This window comes from Orbilia oligospora (genome assembly GCF_000225545.1).
Source record: "Orbilia oligospora ATCC 24927 unplaced genomic scaffold scaffold00079, whole genome shotgun sequence".
NCBI classification, from domain to species: Eukaryota; Fungi; Ascomycota; class Orbiliomycetes; order Orbiliales; family Orbiliaceae; genus Orbilia; species Orbilia oligospora.
The window spans coordinates 198797-215297 of record NW_011645636.1 but is presented as its reverse complement, the minus strand read 5'-3'; the positions used below and the strand labels follow the sequence as shown (position 1 = coordinate 215297).

The 16501-nt window shown below is 46.3% G+C and overlaps 7 protein-coding genes across 7 annotated transcripts; 4 read left to right on the top strand and 3 right to left on the bottom strand.

Annotated features, from left to right (window-relative positions):
* Positions 1-469: 469 nt before the first annotated feature.
* Positions 470-2725, top strand: AOL_s00079g77 (uncharacterized protein; the record flags this gene model as incomplete). Its single annotated transcript, XM_011123952.1, has 5 exons — positions 470-570; positions 673-1469; positions 1528-1845; positions 1914-2615; positions 2685-2725. 5 exons carry the CDS (start codon positions 470-472, stop codon positions 2723-2725), a joined length of 1959 nt encoding a protein of 652 aa, XP_011122254.1.
* Positions 2726-3322: 597 nt separating this feature from the next.
* AOL_s00079g76 (uncharacterized protein) lies at positions 3323-4503 on the bottom strand (the record flags this gene model as incomplete). Its single annotated transcript, XM_011123951.1, has 2 exons — positions 3323-3690; positions 3765-4503. The coding sequence occupies 2 exons, from the start codon at positions 4501-4503 to the stop codon at positions 3323-3325; spliced, it is 1107 nt and encodes a 368-aa protein (XP_011122253.1).
* Positions 4504-5553: 1050 nt separating this feature from the next.
* Positions 5554-8631, top strand: AOL_s00079g75 (uncharacterized protein; the record flags this gene model as incomplete). Its single annotated transcript, XM_011123950.1, has 5 exons — positions 5554-6013; positions 6074-7247; positions 7321-8296; positions 8358-8431; positions 8499-8631. The coding sequence occupies 5 exons, from the start codon at positions 5554-5556 to the stop codon at positions 8629-8631; spliced, it is 2817 nt and encodes a 938-aa protein (XP_011122252.1).
* An 886-nt stretch (positions 8632-9517) lies between these two features.
* AOL_s00079g74 (uncharacterized protein) lies at positions 9518-10890 on the top strand (the record flags this gene model as incomplete). Its single annotated transcript, XM_011123949.1, has 3 exons — positions 9518-9814; positions 9852-10740; positions 10820-10890. 3 exons carry the CDS (start codon positions 9518-9520, stop codon positions 10888-10890), a joined length of 1257 nt encoding a protein of 418 aa, XP_011122251.1.
* Positions 10891-11589: 699 nt separating this feature from the next.
* On the bottom strand, positions 11590-12198 carry AOL_s00079g73 (uncharacterized protein; the record flags this gene model as incomplete). The annotated part of the gene is made up of 1 exon (XM_011123948.1): positions 11590-12198. One exon carries the CDS (start codon positions 12196-12198, stop codon positions 11590-11592), a length of 609 nt encoding a protein of 202 aa, XP_011122250.1.
* Positions 12199-12547: 349 nt separating this feature from the next.
* AOL_s00079g72 (uncharacterized protein) lies at positions 12548-13183 on the top strand (the record flags this gene model as incomplete). The annotated part of the gene is made up of 1 exon (XM_011123947.1): positions 12548-13183. The coding sequence occupies one exon, from the start codon at positions 12548-12550 to the stop codon at positions 13181-13183; it is 636 nt and encodes a 211-aa protein (XP_011122249.1).
* Positions 13184-13703: 520 nt separating this feature from the next.
* Positions 13704-14867, bottom strand: AOL_s00079g71 (uncharacterized protein; the record flags this gene model as incomplete). The annotated part of the gene is made up of 2 exons (XM_011123946.1): positions 13704-13828; positions 14138-14867. The coding sequence occupies 2 exons, from the start codon at positions 14865-14867 to the stop codon at positions 13704-13706; spliced, it is 855 nt and encodes a 284-aa protein (XP_011122248.1).
* Between the last annotated feature and the right edge of the window lie 1634 nt (positions 14868-16501).

Below are 16501 nucleotides of genomic sequence, written 5' to 3'. Positions count from 1 at the left end.
CAATACGCTTAGCTTCCATAATCTCGCGAATGTCAAAAGCAATAGCAAGTCGCGTACATGAAGTGAACATGGTTCAAAGCAAAGCTGTCAGGAGTAAACTAACTCTCGCGTGGGCTGCCTCCAGTCTTGGCCGGGTTTCATTCTCGAGATCGATCTCGACCTCTGGAATGGGACAACCTCCTCTGTATAATATGATATTCATTACTTAAGTATTCTATCCTATTCTATTCTATTTTATTATCCATATCATATCATAACCATCAATTGATTTAATTTGACTAATCGATAGAAAGAAAGAAAAGGTGGTAAATTCGCGTCGGTCGCCCATCTGTTTAGCTCCAAACCATCCCACCTTCAAAGACACTTCTGTCAATCTGGCCTCCACACACCCACAAAGACACTCAAAGCGCCACTCGTCCACAACTGCAACCTCAACTTCATCTCTTTTTTTTTATTACCTACATCTTGCATGTCGATTCCTCTGAATCCCATCTTTTCATCATCATCTGCTTCTTCTTCTTCTAAGACTCCTGGTACACTTGAAGACACACAGCCCCTTCTCATTCATAGGTCAGTGCTTAAGTACTTTCGATTCTTTGCTCTTATATAATAGATTATATAATAGATTACAGCTTAGTGATACTAATATTTATGCGACTCGGAATATTTTAGAACTTCATCCGATTCCATCCCTTCTCCTACCTTTTCATCATCATCATCCTCAAACGATATCGCTCCTCAAGATTCTGATACTTCAGTCCTCCCAAATACTATGAGCAAGACTGGTTCTCTACGGAAAACCGCCCGAAATCCCAAATCCTCCCGGGACAGGCAACCCCCCTCCATCGCAACCTCCATAGAACTCGGCGCCACTGCCGCCCTCTCTCCGAACTCTTCTTCCTTTTCTTCCTCCCCGCCTGCCATGAACTCCAACGGCAATGTCGAACTGAGAAAAAAACACTCCACTTCCTTTGAAAACGGCTCCAGCAGCGCCTCCCAAGCCCAACATCTCATGGATCGCGAGGAATTCACCTTGGACCACGATCATGCGCCGAATACACCTTCTCAATCCTTATCAGGATTGTCGCCCCAGGACCAAAGAAACTTTGCTCTACTGGTCCTCCTCTACTTCCTGCAAGGTGTTCCCATGGGTCTCGCCAGCGGTTCCGTACCTTTCCTGCTAAAATCGAAACTCTCCTATGCCCAAATCGGTACCTTCTCCTTGGCCGCCTATCCTTATTCCATGAAGCTCGCTTGGAGTCCTATAGTCGACGCTATCTGGAGCACTAGGTTCGGAAGGAGAAAGAGCTGGATTGTACCTATTCAAGCTTGTAGCGGTTTGATGATGCTGTGGTTGGGTAGTCGTATCGATAACTTGATGGAACATGCCGAAAATAACATTGGAACTTTCACCGCCACTTTCTTCGGATTGGTGTTTTTATCTGCGACTCAAGACATCGCTGTTGACGGTTAGTGCTAGCTATACTATAGATGGAAAGGGAAAAAAAAGCTGACATTATGGTTTAGGTTGGGCGCTGACCTTAATATCACCGGAAAACATTTCCTATGCTTCGACGGCGCAAACTGTCGGACTAACAGCCGGTCAATTTTTATCCTTCACCGTCTTCCTAGCTTTCAACTCGGCCGATTTTGCCAACCGATGGTTCCGAAGTGTACCTAAGGATGTTGGTTTGATGACCTTGAGCAGCTATCTTACTTTCTGGGGTTGGTCTTACCTGCTCGTCACAATCGGACTTGCCGTCCTCAAGAAGGAAGAACGGACCAGAACTCGTGAGGGCCTTGTATCCGTCTACAAGACTATGTGGGGTATCATGAAGCTTAAGAGTATGATCCAATTGTCAACCCTTTTTTCGAAACTACCCCCCTCATTAACAATCCTTTCCTGTTACTAGACATCCAGGTCTTCATCATCATCCACCTAATCTGCAAAATCGGCTTCCAAGTCAACGATGCCGTCACAAACCTAAAACTCCTCGATCTTGGTTTCTCCCAGGAAGACCTCGCCCTCACCGTCCTTATCGACTTCCCTTTCGAAATCGGTCTGGGTTATTATGCTGGTAAATGGTGTGCCGACTTCCAACCCATGACACTCTGGTGCTACGCCTTCGTCGGCCGTCTGTTAGCCGCCGTTGTCGCACACATCACCGTTGCTATCTTCCCACCCAGCGGAGTAGTAGATACTTGGTACCTCCTCGTCGTCATCGCCGAACACATCTTTTCAACCTTCAGCAGCACAGTTATGTTTGTCGCCGTATCCGCCTTCCACGCAAAGATTTCAGATCCATTGATCGGTGGTACCTATATGACATTATTAGCTACCGTCTCCAACCTGGGTGGTACATTCCCGAGAGTGTTTGTGTTAAAATTGGTCGATGCATTCACCGTCGCCAATTGTGAAGGGTTTAAAGATCCCACCGGTGTCTTGACCCAGGCATTCTCGTGTGTCGCACAGGATGCGAAGAAGCATTGTATCGAGATGGGTGGTAAATGTTCGATTGCAAAGGATGGGTACTATATTACGAATATACTGTGTGTTATCTTTGGCGCTGTTACGTTTTGGGGATTCATCAGAGGAGCGGTTGGGAAGTTGCAATGTAAGATCCTTTCTTTTATTCGTATATTCCTTTCTTTGTTAGAGGAAACGGAGCTGACTTTCGGCGTAGCATTACCACTGAGAGCGTGGAGATTAGCCGGCCAGTCGTGATCATGATACCACGACGAAAACACAACTCGACGAAGAAAATGAGTATGATTGAATAAATCTTTCTCCTTTTTATCTTCTATCTGTACAAAATAACAAAAATACTTGAACTGGACTTGGACTTGGTCAAAAACAAAAAAAGTTTATGCACCATTTTTATTTTATTTTTTTACCTACAGGAATGGGGGAGGAAGCTTTTGTCCTCATTAGACTATACATATTCTCTTCTTCTCTTTTTTTTGTACAGTATCCCTGCATACATTGGTAGTACGGTGCATCTGGAGAGCTGTTTCTTCTTAAATCTTTTTTGGGGGTCTTTTCTTTTCGGAACTTTTTATACAATATACTACAACACCGGTGGGAGGAAAGCAGTTTTCTATTATCATGTAACCTTTGGCAGGTCTTATGCCTAAGTACTGTACTTCTTAAGCCAGCGGGGTCGAATGAATAAAGAATACTTTGCTAAAAGGAGAAGAAGGATATTTCATTCGCATTGGATATCATTACATGCTAAAAAATAAAAATAAAAATAGCAATCGATCATCAAATCTAAAGGCCCAACAAGGTCTATCTCATAAAATTCATAAAAGAAAAAAACCATTAATACCAAATACTCCTCGTCCTATGCGTAGGAATCATTTCCTTCCCCTGAACCTCCCACTCCTTCGCCGTATCATACAAGAAGAAATCAATAAGAATGGCATTAACTTTCGCCTCCGGATGTTTCTTCACAATCTCCCTACGTATCAACTCGACGCAATGGATCGTACATCCTCTTATTTCGGTTTCGTATCTAGAACCCGAGGCAATGGGTTTTCGGTCTTTGATGGTGTGTTCGAGAGGTGGGGAGTACATTAGACAGCCCAGGGTATGTAGGATTTGGGGGATACGGTAGTCGGCGAACATGGTGATTTTGTTGATGTCGTGGAAGGTGCCGTGGGAGGTACCGTTGAAGGAGGCCCAGATGTCTATTTTTTTTTTTTTGACATTAATTAGTACTAGTTCTATAAATGTGGAGGGGGAAGTTGAGTTAAAGCTTTACCGGCTACGAGGATTTGAGCTCGCTTGTAGAAGTTTACTTGACGGCCTTGGAAGGTCGTTTCGTCTCTGAAGCAGGGGAATTCGTCGACTACGAGGTTGACGAGAGCGGCTGCGGATCCGTCTGCTTCTTTGATGCAATTGACGAACGAACCGTTGAATTGCTCGCATAGTATCTCTCCCGCTTCACGGAGACATTCTATCCTTTCCGCCAACATCGGGATCTGTGTCCCCGTTGACGGTCTGAATAAACGTTCGAGGAGTGCATCCGTACAGACCGTCCTATCCACCCAGAAATAAGGACTAGTAATCGGTATCCCCTCATCCAAAGCTCTCCTCAACGAAGCCACCAAACTCCAATACCCATCCTCATTCCTTCCATTATACTCCACCACAAACGGTTTCTTCGGATCATCGGCCCAAAACGAGAAATTGAGCAAATCCATAACAAATATAAAGTCCACTTGTTCTTCATCCTTAGTGTGAGGGTGAAGGATATGAGAATCCCACGTTTGGGTTCCAAAGTTTTCTGCTTCCATGCATTTTATTATTGTTTCGGCGGCTTCTTTGCAGGATCGCATGTCCAGAGCAACATCTATGGCGTTGTCGTAGATGTATTCGGCACTTTTGAGGACGCCCGTGTCCGGTTCGGGTTTGGAAGTGGTGGGGTTGGCGGTTAGACCCATGGCTTTGCGCATAAAGTCGAGGAGGTCATGGTCGGTGTCGTCGTCGGAGACGGTCATTGTGGTTTGAGATTATTTCTAATTGGATTCGATTATGTTGAAGTGGTAACCGAGTTATTCTATCGAAGGTGTTAGTAAGAAGGTTAAGAGTCAAAGACTATTTTGTTTTAGAAAAAAGAAGAAGAAGAAGAAGAAGAAGAAATATGGAAGTGATCATGGGGGAAGGAGGTGAAAGAAGGAGAGGGAAGGCAAACCTAAGTGTACATGTATGTAACTAAGTAGTAAGTACATACACACATGTATGAGCTTCCCGACTAGAATGGATTTTATGAATTTACCCCAGCCTTTGATAGAGAGTCTAGAAGGAAGAGAAGGAAGTACGGCATGGCATGTTGGAGTTGTTTTTTTTAAATTTTGGACCAACGGTCAGAGCAGCTAGACTAGTGCTGTGGATTGTCAGGGTGTAGCTGTGCAGAGATGCAAGGCCATGCAGGGTCAGGGTTCTCGAATCCGACCGATGGCTTGGCGTCTGTTTGTACCAGTTTGATTGTCTTGGAGCAGTCAGTTATACTAGTAGTTATATCTTTTATCTTAGCTGGATATGATATGTACTTAATTATTAAAACAGGTGCAGGCAGAGGGTAAGCTAATTACGTTAACAGGACATCGTAGCTACTGGCACGTAGAGGGTAGCCTTGCAATTGAGCGAGATGGTGGTTTTGATGATTATCTTATCACGATGATCATATCCCTGTTTGGCGTCATAATTGATGATGCATCCGGTTACTGAACACTGAAGCTCCAGCTCGGTCGGTCGGTCGCAGCAACCGAAACTGGATGAAAGCGCGTTGTTTTTTGTTTATTTCCCACCCTAACTAAACCTACTTCTGCCAGACCCCAAAAACCTAACCCTCTTTCCGCCATCATTTCATCCCACCTGATTTCGATCAAATCATCAACAATATCAATCAGATCACATCAAATCAACAGTTGCTTTCCACCGCCACTACCGTCACCACTAATACACTACACCCCCCCCTGCATACCGCATTCCTCCTTCTATATACGGAATAAAATTAAAATTAGAACTTATCTACCGATGCTTTGACGATGGCTCGAAAAGCTGGTTACCAGAAGCTGCCATCGCCTGAGATTCCCAGAGGTTCTCCTACTGCTACCAGAACTAGACTTCAACGAAGTCCGCCTCCACCACCTCCTAAGGAATTGCTTGTCATCGACGATACTGAGGAAGAAGAAGAGCAGGAGAATGAGGAGGGAAAGGAGGAGGAGGAGGAGGTCGAGGGAGAGGTCGATGGAGAAGTCGATGGAGAAGTCGATGGAGAAGTCGATGGAGAAGTCGATGGAGAAGTCGAGGCGCGTTTACAACAATTAGAAAACGGAGCCGAAGAAGATGAAGATGAAGGTGAAGGTGAAGATGAAGGTGAAGGTGAAGGTGAAGGTGAAGGTGAAGGTGAAGGTGAAGGTGAAGGTGAAGGTGAAGGTGAAGATGAAGGTGAAGGTGAAGGTGAAGATGAAGAAAATGAAGAGGCTAGGGAAGGGAAGGGAGAAGGTATGGCTACTTAAATGACAAGTTACCACGTTTCTGAAGCTTATCTGTGGATATCAATAGATATAAATCTTCAAGCCGACTACAATACCCAAGAAGGCAGTCAGGGAAGTGGTAGTCAAGAAGAGGAAGGAAGCAACGATGCTGGCCACTTTAAGGAAAATGGCGATGATGGGACGTCGACTTATGATGATGGTAAATCCTCTCAGTGTCGCCCTGATCCCTCCTTGCTATTGGCCAATATCGAATACCTGGATGATGCTGCTACCAATGTCCTCAACTACTTCCTCAACAATACCGATGGGAGCCGTTTGGACTCGGAAACCCTGGGAGAGGTTATGGCCTTCTATGTTCCCTCCGAGGATCGCCTTATCAATCCTCGCAGAATCGCCTCTATATTTGAGATTGACAAGTACGAAAATGGTCTCGATAAAATCTTTGATCCAATCCTTCGAAAGGCCAACTTGGCCGCTTTTTCTGTTATGGCTTTACACCCCAATCCTCCGACCTATTTTTCTCTCGGATCTTGGAGTAGGGCCCTTGTTCTCGCTGACTGTTTTGACGGTGTTCACGATGCTGCAAACTTTGAGCTCGTGAAAGAGCTACGCACACAACTATACATCCGCGGTATAGGCATGCAGCACGAGGTTCGTGAAGAAGGAACCACCAATTGGCCCGACCAAATTCTTTTAGGTGTCTTCTGCGTCAATATGCCGCCAGAAAACCTGCCCTTCGAGCGGACCTCCGTCTTCAAGCAGAAACTAAAGGAAGAAAAGCTTACAGGGTGGAGTTCAGAAGATGGTAGTGCGGAGGGGCTTAAAGAAACTTTCCGGAAGGATCTTATGGATCATATCACTCTGCTTAGAACTTACACCGAGAACGTGGAAGGCGTTCCTACTGCAGACTTCGACGGGTTAACTAAGAGGTACCCCTACGAAGACTTTCAGCACAAATATTTGGAATGGCTCGAGCAGGCGTGTGACCATATTTCTCAGTCGAGGCCTTCGATTGGTTTGGTCCGAGAGGCTTCAAAGCAACTCGCTCAGGATTTCGAAAACTTCCATGATAACTTTGAGCATTGCATGATGGAGCCACAACCTGAAGATAATCCGGGGTCACGATCACCATCCATGATCCATCCATCACGACGAACGACAGGTACATCAGTTGTAGAAAAGGAAATATTAGAAGAGCCTTCCCAAACCGGGCTGCGAGCTACGTCGAGCTCAAAACTCCTGTATGGACCAACCCGAACACTCCCTGGTAATATTTTTGACAAAAGAGATGAGCCTAACGATGTGTTCTATTAGTGATTCGGCTACTAGAAGTAGATTGATCAAAGTGAAGGAGTCCACGAGAGCAGCCGGGAAACCGACTTTTCGTTCTTCTACGGGGTTAACATTGCCAACATCATCCCAACCACAACCGTCAGCGTCCCAAGACAAAAGCAGAGTTCGACGTAGCGCGCCATCAACTTTTGGTGGGGGATCCGGTCTAGGGTTTGATATTAACAAGTCTCTAGCCAAAGCCGCGCGACAAGAGGAGAAGGAAAATACCAAGCCACCTCCTCGTGAAGAGATCAAGAAGGGGCGCTTCAACCAAAGCCAAGAGACCAGGACAGCCGTCAACTTCAGCGATGATAATGATGCTTCAATCAGTCCAGGCCCTTCGCGACCTGTAGTTGAAACCGCTTCTGTCAATGAAGAAGGGGAACAAGATCCGTATCTTTCGGGGGAAGAGGGAAGAGGAGGAGCAGAAGAAGAACAAGAAGAACTAGTAGGAGAACCGGAAGAAGAACCGGAAGAAGAACCGGAAGAAGAACCGGAAGAAGAACCGGTAGAAGAAGAAGAAGAAGAAGACAGCGTCGGCCTCACTGTCCCTCATCCTCCTGGTCCCTCGAAGACGAAAAAGCGCGCCCGTTCTCCATCAGATGATGAATACCAGTCGTCGGATGAATATACTACTAACAGCAAGAATGCCGGGATGCGAAAGAAAGTACGCTATGGAGATATAGTAATCAAACACAGGGCAAGAAGATTTGAACCCGAGAAAGGAGCTTCTCGTCCTGAACGACGGCGTTCTCCACCACCATCTCCACGTCGTTCCTCTCGGGAAAACCCATTAGATCCTCCTCGAAGGAAAAGAAGTGAAACCCCGGAAGACCATGGAAGGCCTCTTGTACATTTTGTCCCCCCCAAACCCCGGAACCGCTGGACAGACGATGAAGTCGAAACTTTAATAAAGGCTATTGGAGAGATTGGGATTTCCTGGGCTACGATTGGAGCTGTAAGCTTCTTTCCTGCACTATTATAACCAATGAATTTCAACTGACTAGCACATTATCTAGAGTTATTTCGCCGGATCTCGCGATGGTGGACAACTCAAAGACAAGGCCCGCAATCTGAAGTACGAGTATCTGAAGTAAGTATTGAGGTAGTACTACAATTCATTTCACGGGAAATTGCTAACATGTGATGGCGTTTTCAAGGCTAGGGAAAACACTACCACTCAATTTTGAGCATGTCACTTTCGATCAAAAAATGATGGGCAAGCTTGAGAAAGCCGGTCTACAGTATAAGAAAGGCAAACTTCGAGCGACCCGTCTACATCGGTCGAGATAAGCATCGCTCACCCTTACAATCAGCCATTCGTGCTCTTCGCCATTGGCTTCTATCACAACCCTAAATTCATAAACTACACTTGCTTATCTTGCGAGGCGAAGATAACATATCCACTCCCCGCTTTCCCATTTTTTATTTCTCCCTTTCATTCGTTATTTAGCCTTGGACGTTACTGGTTTTTGGCGTTTTACTGTTGATAGGTGGACCAGGCGTTTTCGAGGTTTTTTTTTATATATTTTATTTCGACGTTACAAAAAAAAACCCGTATCCTTTTATTGCCAGGCCACTATTATACCCTCGACTTAACGATACTGCTTTCTAATCAAATTGTCATCTATTGATGTTCTTTTCTCTTCTTTCGTTGTACATACTTTCATATCACTTCTCACTTGTCTATATAACGTTAAATGCCGCCGATGCATGGACCAATCGCCATGCATGTAATTGCATGGGCCCGTTGGGTGGTATCGGTAGTATACCCGGTATCATATCGCGGTGCGGAAACAATTTGGAAACCAGGCCGTTTCAAGCCTCACAAAAATAGCAATTTGGATTTCTCAACATTAATTTGGATTCCTATAGTTATCGAGCAATCCTTGCGTGTTCTGGTGTTTAATTCTGGCCACTACTGCTGTCCCTGCCTCGAACTGGGTGTTCCTGCTCCTTTCAAGAGTTTAGAACCGTTGTAGTCGAGCGAACGGCTTTGTTGGCTTTTCTGTTCGGTTGCTCGATCCAGCTCCTCTCCTTTTCAAACCAGCTCACTCCAGCTAAATCCAGAATACTTTTTTCGAACTTCGAACTTCAAAACTTCCAGCCTGTCTCCCCGTCAGGTGCCTTTATTCCTGTTATTGACCGTAGATACCCAAACTTCACATATCGGCCGATCATGATTCTACGGCAGTTATTCCCGCGACTCGGCTTGTCGTTGGTGTTGCTGTCCGCCCTCGCATCCCACAATCTCGTCTTCGCGACCATCAAAGGCGACAAGGAAATCAAGGAACCGGATCCGTTACCTCCACGGCCTCCTCCAATCAGCCTTGTTCCCAAAGTCACCCGTTCTGAGATTGGAGATGACGATGATATCCCCATCACACGGAAGACCATCAAAACCGTGGTCGATGAGACCCCTTCTGATGGAAAGGTACAATGGGCACGAGACCCGCAAGACTTCAACAATGATGTGGTGCTAACTCTTTACTTCTTTACTATTTTATTATAAGGTACAGCATTCGAGCTCCTCCGTAGACACAGGTCCCACGACTTCCTCTGAGGAAGCCAACGGTCGCCTCGATGAATCTGAACTACCACTCAACTCCGACCACATCGGCAATCTCATCGACGACAAGGAAACCCTCATCTCCCCGACCCACTCCTTCACGCTCTCCTTCCTAATGATCATCTTTTCCGAGATTGGTGACAAAACTTTTCTCATCGCCGCCCTTATGGCGATGAAGCACTCCAGGACCTTGGTTTTCAGTGCAGCATTTAGCTCCCTTGTCGTCATGACGGTACTTTCCGCCGTCTTAGGCCACGCGGTACCGACACTGCTGCCTAAAAGATTCACGAACTGGCTCGCCTCCGGGCTGTTCTTTATTTTTGGAGTCAGGATGCTGATAGACGGGCTGAAGATGGAGAAGGGGACTGCAGGGGTGCAGGAGGAGATGAGGGAGGTTGAGCAGGAACTACAGGAGAAAGAACAGGAGGCAAGGGGTAGAACCGGTTCCAACGCTTCCATGATGGAAGAGGGCATCGTCCCGCCCAGATCCCAGAAGAGAAATCCTCTGAGGAGGTCTAACTCCCCCACAATCTCTGACGACAGCGATGACGAAAGTTATGATAAGCGAAATGGATCCGGAAACAATATCAAAGTTGTTGCCGACGGTGTCCAGAACCTCGCAGCTTTGCTTCTGAGTCCCGCTTGGGTTCAGACTTTCGTCATGACTTTCTTGGGCGAGTGGGGAGACCGCAGCCAGATCGCTACGATTGCTATGGCTGCCGGTCAGGATTATTGGTTTGTTGTCCTTGGTGCTATTGTTGGCCACGGATGCTGCACGGCTGGCGCGGTTATTGGAGGAAAGTTTTTGGCTGAGAAAATCAGCGTTCGCAACGGTAAGTTCCCTTTCCCCCACCACTTCCTCGTTGCTTGACAGTGGTATATCTAACATGAGGTATTTTGTGTGTGCTATAGTCACCCTTGGAGGCGCCATTGCATTCTTGGTCTTCGGGTTCATTTACATGTTGGAAGCCATCTATTCATAAACTAGGCGAACTAAAAATCTAACAAAGTTACAAACAAAATTCGAGCTTCAGGTTGGGTTGGGAACAACTTTTTGGCATTTCATGTTTTTGTTTCTTTGGCTTCTCTTAAGTGTCTAACCAACGGTGCATGGATAGAGTGTCTCGTCTCGTTTTCTCTCTTTTCCTTTCTCTCTCTCTCTCTCTTCGAAATCTCTTTGGCCGGCTGCGAGTGATTTTTTCCCTATTCTTCTCCCTCTTCCTATTTCTCCTTCATAGATTGTATGCTATGGATGCCTTTTTATTTACAATTTCCTTTTCTTACGAAGGTTCGACTTTATTTTCAATTAATGTATAAGTATGTATGATTCGTATATATATAAGAGACGAGAAATGATAGGGGGTTTTTTTTTTCATTTCTTCCATATGCATGATCGGAATATGACTTTGGATGTTGCATCTTGTTCTCATTTATGGCTCTTTGCTATGGCAAATTAATTTGATATCTCAGAAAACGTAAAGTATACGTCTAGTTAACTGTTGGACTCATGAATCGTAAGCTATAGCCCCCCCGGTATTGTAAAGTGTGGGTGGGTGGATCAGAGAAACTTACCCGTAGAAAGATTAATCGATTTATAGTATAGGTCACTCGAACAATTCGAGCATACCGGCCAGCTGCCTCTATTCGGGTCTGTGGGATATTCAAAAAAGATATTGATAACCTCAGCTATCGTCGTCGGCGCTCCCTTCCTCCTGAGCTTCAACATCATCCTTGATATCCAATCCAAGCTCCTCAGCCTGCTTCTTCGCGATATCTCTCCACTTTACTATCAAGGGATGTTGTAGTACAATATCATCAAACGTCATCTCCCCATCCTCCTCTTCAGCAGTCCACTTCCAAACCCCATCTTCACCGAAATAATCCTTCCCAAACACCTTTTCCAAAGCCAACTCTTGCTTTGCAGTCTCCCTGACCTTCTTCTGTCTCCTCAGCTGTTCTTTGAGTACCTCTCTATCCTCGCTGCTCTTTGAATCAACATCTTTCTTCTGATTCTTATCCAACGAGTTGAGTAGTCCATATATAGTCCCCACGATCCCCTCGAGAGTACCGAGTAATTCACCGACTTTGAGACCTAGAGCTGCTCCGAGAATGTACCCCTCGTCGAAACCTTCTTGGATGAATTGCTGTTTTGAAGCGGTGATACCGTCGCGGTAGCCTTCTGTTGTGTGTTTTGAGGCTAGATGGAGAGTGCTTGAGGGATGTGGGGTGGAGGTGTCGTAGTAATCGCCATCGTAGGCAGGGTTTTGAACGGATGATGGGTGGATGGCCATTCTTCTTTTCCCTGTGCTTTGAGAGAATGTTTCTATAGGTTTTGATGTGATGATGATTCTTTTTTGGAGCTGTATAGTATAAATCTTAGCTAGTAGGTGGTTCTGGTACGTGGGATGAGATGAGATGAGCTAGCTTTGCATTGATAAAAGAGATGTTGAAATCCGAATTTGTTGTTTCGTTGGAGTTTCTCTTCCATTAGTAGCTTAAGTAACTAATTGAACCAAAACTTCCATCTTCAAAACCCTCAAAACCCTTCAAGGAACTCTTCTGCCCTGCACACCAGCAGTGGCTCCCCTCTCTTCTTAAAAGGAATAAAAAGAAGAAGAAGAAAAACAAGACACCGCAAAGATGGGTCTCTGGCCATCAAGCTGGTCTTTCTGGTCTTCAAAACCGACCTCTCCACCAATTCAACCACAATCTCAATCCCTACCAACAGAAGCCCTTCGAATCACAAAATCTGAACCAGAATCACAATCACAATCACAATCACAATCACAGTCCCAATCACAACCCCTCCCAACCGACCACAGAGACCCAACCTTCACACCTTTCCAACGAGCCCGAAAACAACTAACCCTCTACTTCGGTGGCGCCGGTTTCCTCCTCCTCTCCATGGCCGTCGCCCGCCGTTCAACCCGTCGTAGATACCTCGCTACCGTTCCAAAGTACTATACACCCAACACCCGTGCTTCAGAATTGAACTTCAATACCGGTATAGATGCATTCGAAGCATTGAACATCGCTTCTTTGGGCGTCTTTAGCGTCGGAATGATGACCGTGGGTGCGGGGATGTATGTCGCCGATGTGGTCAATGTGGATGAGATGAGGAGGCTGTTGAGGAGTAAATATGGTACCGAAGGTAGGATGAGTGAAATGGACGTTGAGGAGGAGATGGAGGAATGGATTGCTAGTGTGCTGGCTAGGAAGGATAGGAAGGAAGCGGATAGGGCTGCTACTGCTGCTGCCGCTGCCGCTGGGAGATGATATCCTTTCCTTTTCGTTCGGGATATTATATATTGACCGGGTTCACGGATTGGAGAAGGCCCCGGATCGTTTGAATCTATTGTGAAAAATAGATTGAAGCTAATGAGAAGCAGGGAAGGGTATTATCCAAAAGGCTATCGACATCTAGGTACCCATGATATTGAAGCTATGTATATATGTATTATATTATTTTACAATTTACTAACATGCTGCTGTGTGACTTTCTTTTCACCAATTGTTAAATAAATCATAGGCCCCGTTTGAGGCACAGGGAGAATGTTCGTGGAGTCGACGTCGATGGCCAGACCTTCAATTTGTCCTATGATAAAGTACGAAACGGGAGTATTCCAAAAGGAAAGCCGTGGAAAACACCAGTGTCCCATCCAAAAAAAAAAAAAAAGCTTATGAAAGGCACCCATGCCGGAAACTCCGAATATCCTAACACTCCGATTCCTCCGCTGCCCTGCTCCCAAACAAGAAATCCTGAATAAGGAATGCACTCACATACGAACGCAAGTATTCAATGCTGCTGCTGCCGTCCACGGAACGCCTGGCTGATGCTGGACATCCTACTCACAATGCTACCTCCGGCGCCTACCGCGGACAAGAACTGGTCTTCCAGAGCAGATTGTGTCACACTGGCGTCTGTCGTAGAAAAAGAGAGTAAGGTTGAGGGTATTTGGTTTAGTAAAAGTCTTCGGATTTTTTTTAAGCGCACGCAGGGTATTTCTCTTAGCGGAGGGTCGGTTTAAAGGTAGAAACGGGATGCGAGAATGAAGAATGAGAATGAGAAGGAGAAGAAGAAGACAAGCAAAGGTCTTAGAGAGCTTCTGATATGAAGTTCACTTCCACGATGTTGTATCATGGAAATTCACTTGAAAGCATCATGCGGGAAAAAAAAGGACAGACGAACACAAGACATACTACTATAAAAAAATTTGGATGGAGACTCACCACTAAGGTCACTGAAGGAGCTTCCCATACTCGGGCTACTCTGAGCGCCGTGATGTCTATTAGATACCTGGCGACGAGGGCTGGATTGGCTCGCTGGGGTCGAAGCTCCACTATCTGAGACGTTGCTGTACGGTTGTATGTTAATTTGCTGCAAACCCCGTCGGATGGTTCCACCAGATGTGTTCTGGCCGCGATCCGGCTCGTATCCCCCAGCGGGGGCGCGAGGCCTACGCTGTTTACTCGTGGGTGGACCGGTTACTGTCGTTTGGGCCCCTTCTGCAGGTGCAGAGTTGGCACCATCGCCTGCACCCTCGGTCCATGGCAGGAATGCAGGGCTTTCTTCTTCTTCCGCCTCATCTTGAGGAGGCCGAGCAATTCTACTGGCAGTGCCAAATTTTCGGAAATTCCGTCTCTTGCCCAACAATCCATCGTGATCTGCAGAGGATGAATTGTCAGAAGACCCGGATGATGATGATGTCGATGAAGCGGAAGGAGAACGACGCAAGGTGGTCGGCGAGGTTGCCGTAGCATTTCCTGCGCTCGTTTGTGGACCCCTACGAGATTGCTGTGATAGAGTGTCTATGTTTCCTATTGTGGGAGTGGCCGGGAGATACTGAGAGGATTGACCCAGAGGGGCACGAGTGGTAGAGGCCGATGCAGTCCGAGACATGGGGGTTGCGGTAGTGGTAGATAGAGGGGGAGGGGCTGTTGCTGCCTTGTCTATAGTCATCTCGTGAGCAGTCGGGAAGTGGCGACTTTTTGTCTGATGTTGCCCTTACCTTGAGAATTTGGAGACACAGGCGGCTGCAAGACATTCCGTGACGATGTACGACTCATCGGTGTACCCAGCGGCCGACTAGCAATTGCAGAGTTTGGCCTTGATAATTCTAGCCATACACTCGCATTTTAGACGTATCCCAAACATTGTAGAACTTTGAAAGTTAACATACCACTTCCAGAAATGATTCTCTGCCCAGTAGGCCCGGGCTGTGGGGTTCCTGGTGTGTTCAGAGGAGTCCCCACAGTCCCAACCCGCCGTAGCTGAGCCCTCACCTGGGAAAGCTCTCTTTCATACAGCCATGCAACTTGTTGTAGAAGGAATGGTGCGGATACATTGAAATGCTCCGCTCTTAGAAGACAGAAAATGGCATTAGTCAAGCCAACAATTGGTTGGCACTCAAAAAATATGTTTTTGATATTGCCTCCATATGCGAAGTATATTGAAGGCACGGGAAACGGAATATGGCTTCTTACAATAGATTCCCTTGCATTTGCGAATGCAGTTAGCATCCCCTCAGATCCTCGCATATATGAAGGAAAAAACAGGGTAGAGTCTTACAATCTAATTCGCTATTTCTATGTTTCGAAATAACTTTCCACAAGCTGCGCTCTTTAGAAGCATCCCAGTCTACCTGCAGAGCCAGAGGGTTAGAAAGGAAGAGAGCGGAAAAAAGAAAAAGAAAAAGAGGGATAACAATATAAGCCCATAAAGCCAGATGTACAAGTAGACATCCCTTGGAATTTGTCCACGAGGGACTTTTGTCCCAAAAATGGGAGAAATGGCATGGCGTGGGTACAAAGATAGGCTATCATGCATCGTTGAGGGTTAGCTTACTGGTGGGGGGTCGACAAATCCATTTCTTGGAAATGGTAATCTCAGGTACACGGTGTATCTAACATCTGAGGGTTGGTCGGAAGGTGCCCCTGCAGAAGGTGTGCCTCTGCGAGCTGTGGGATGAAGACCAGACGGCATCGTGAGGCCAGTGAATTGGCGGTTGGACGCAATGGTGGGAGTTGAAGGGACAGGTGGTAGAGGTGGAGGCGGGAATTCCACAAAACCAGCTGTCTGAAATGGCTGTCGTGACATATTTCGAGTTGGCATTGTCCACCCGGCACTGACACGCACTAATCTAAGTGGCCCGCCGAGAGAGGTGTGATGTGATGCGATGCTCACTATCTTCCGGGCAGGCCTCAAAGCACTTCGAGATAGCAGTCAAATCAACTTTTGGAGGAAGATTCGGACGCGGAACCTGGCCAACTGCTAGAACGAAGGTAGGTATGCAGAGCTCTGTGCCTCGTCTCTCTCTCTCTCTCTCTCTATACATATATATATGTATATGTATCCCTCTCTCGCTTTCTATGTAGGCTTTAGAGCCCACCGCTAGATCAAACTGATCATATCGATATGCCTGCGTGCAATCTGTTGAAGAGGAAATCAGAACGTGGTGTCAACGGCCGGGAGCTACTTTAGTTGATGCAGAGTGATTAGGTATGTAGTGTTGTGACTCGGACGAAGCCTCGCGACTCGCCGTGATACTTTTTGGATGAAGACGGATGGATGGATGGGTTCAGCTCTGAATCAAT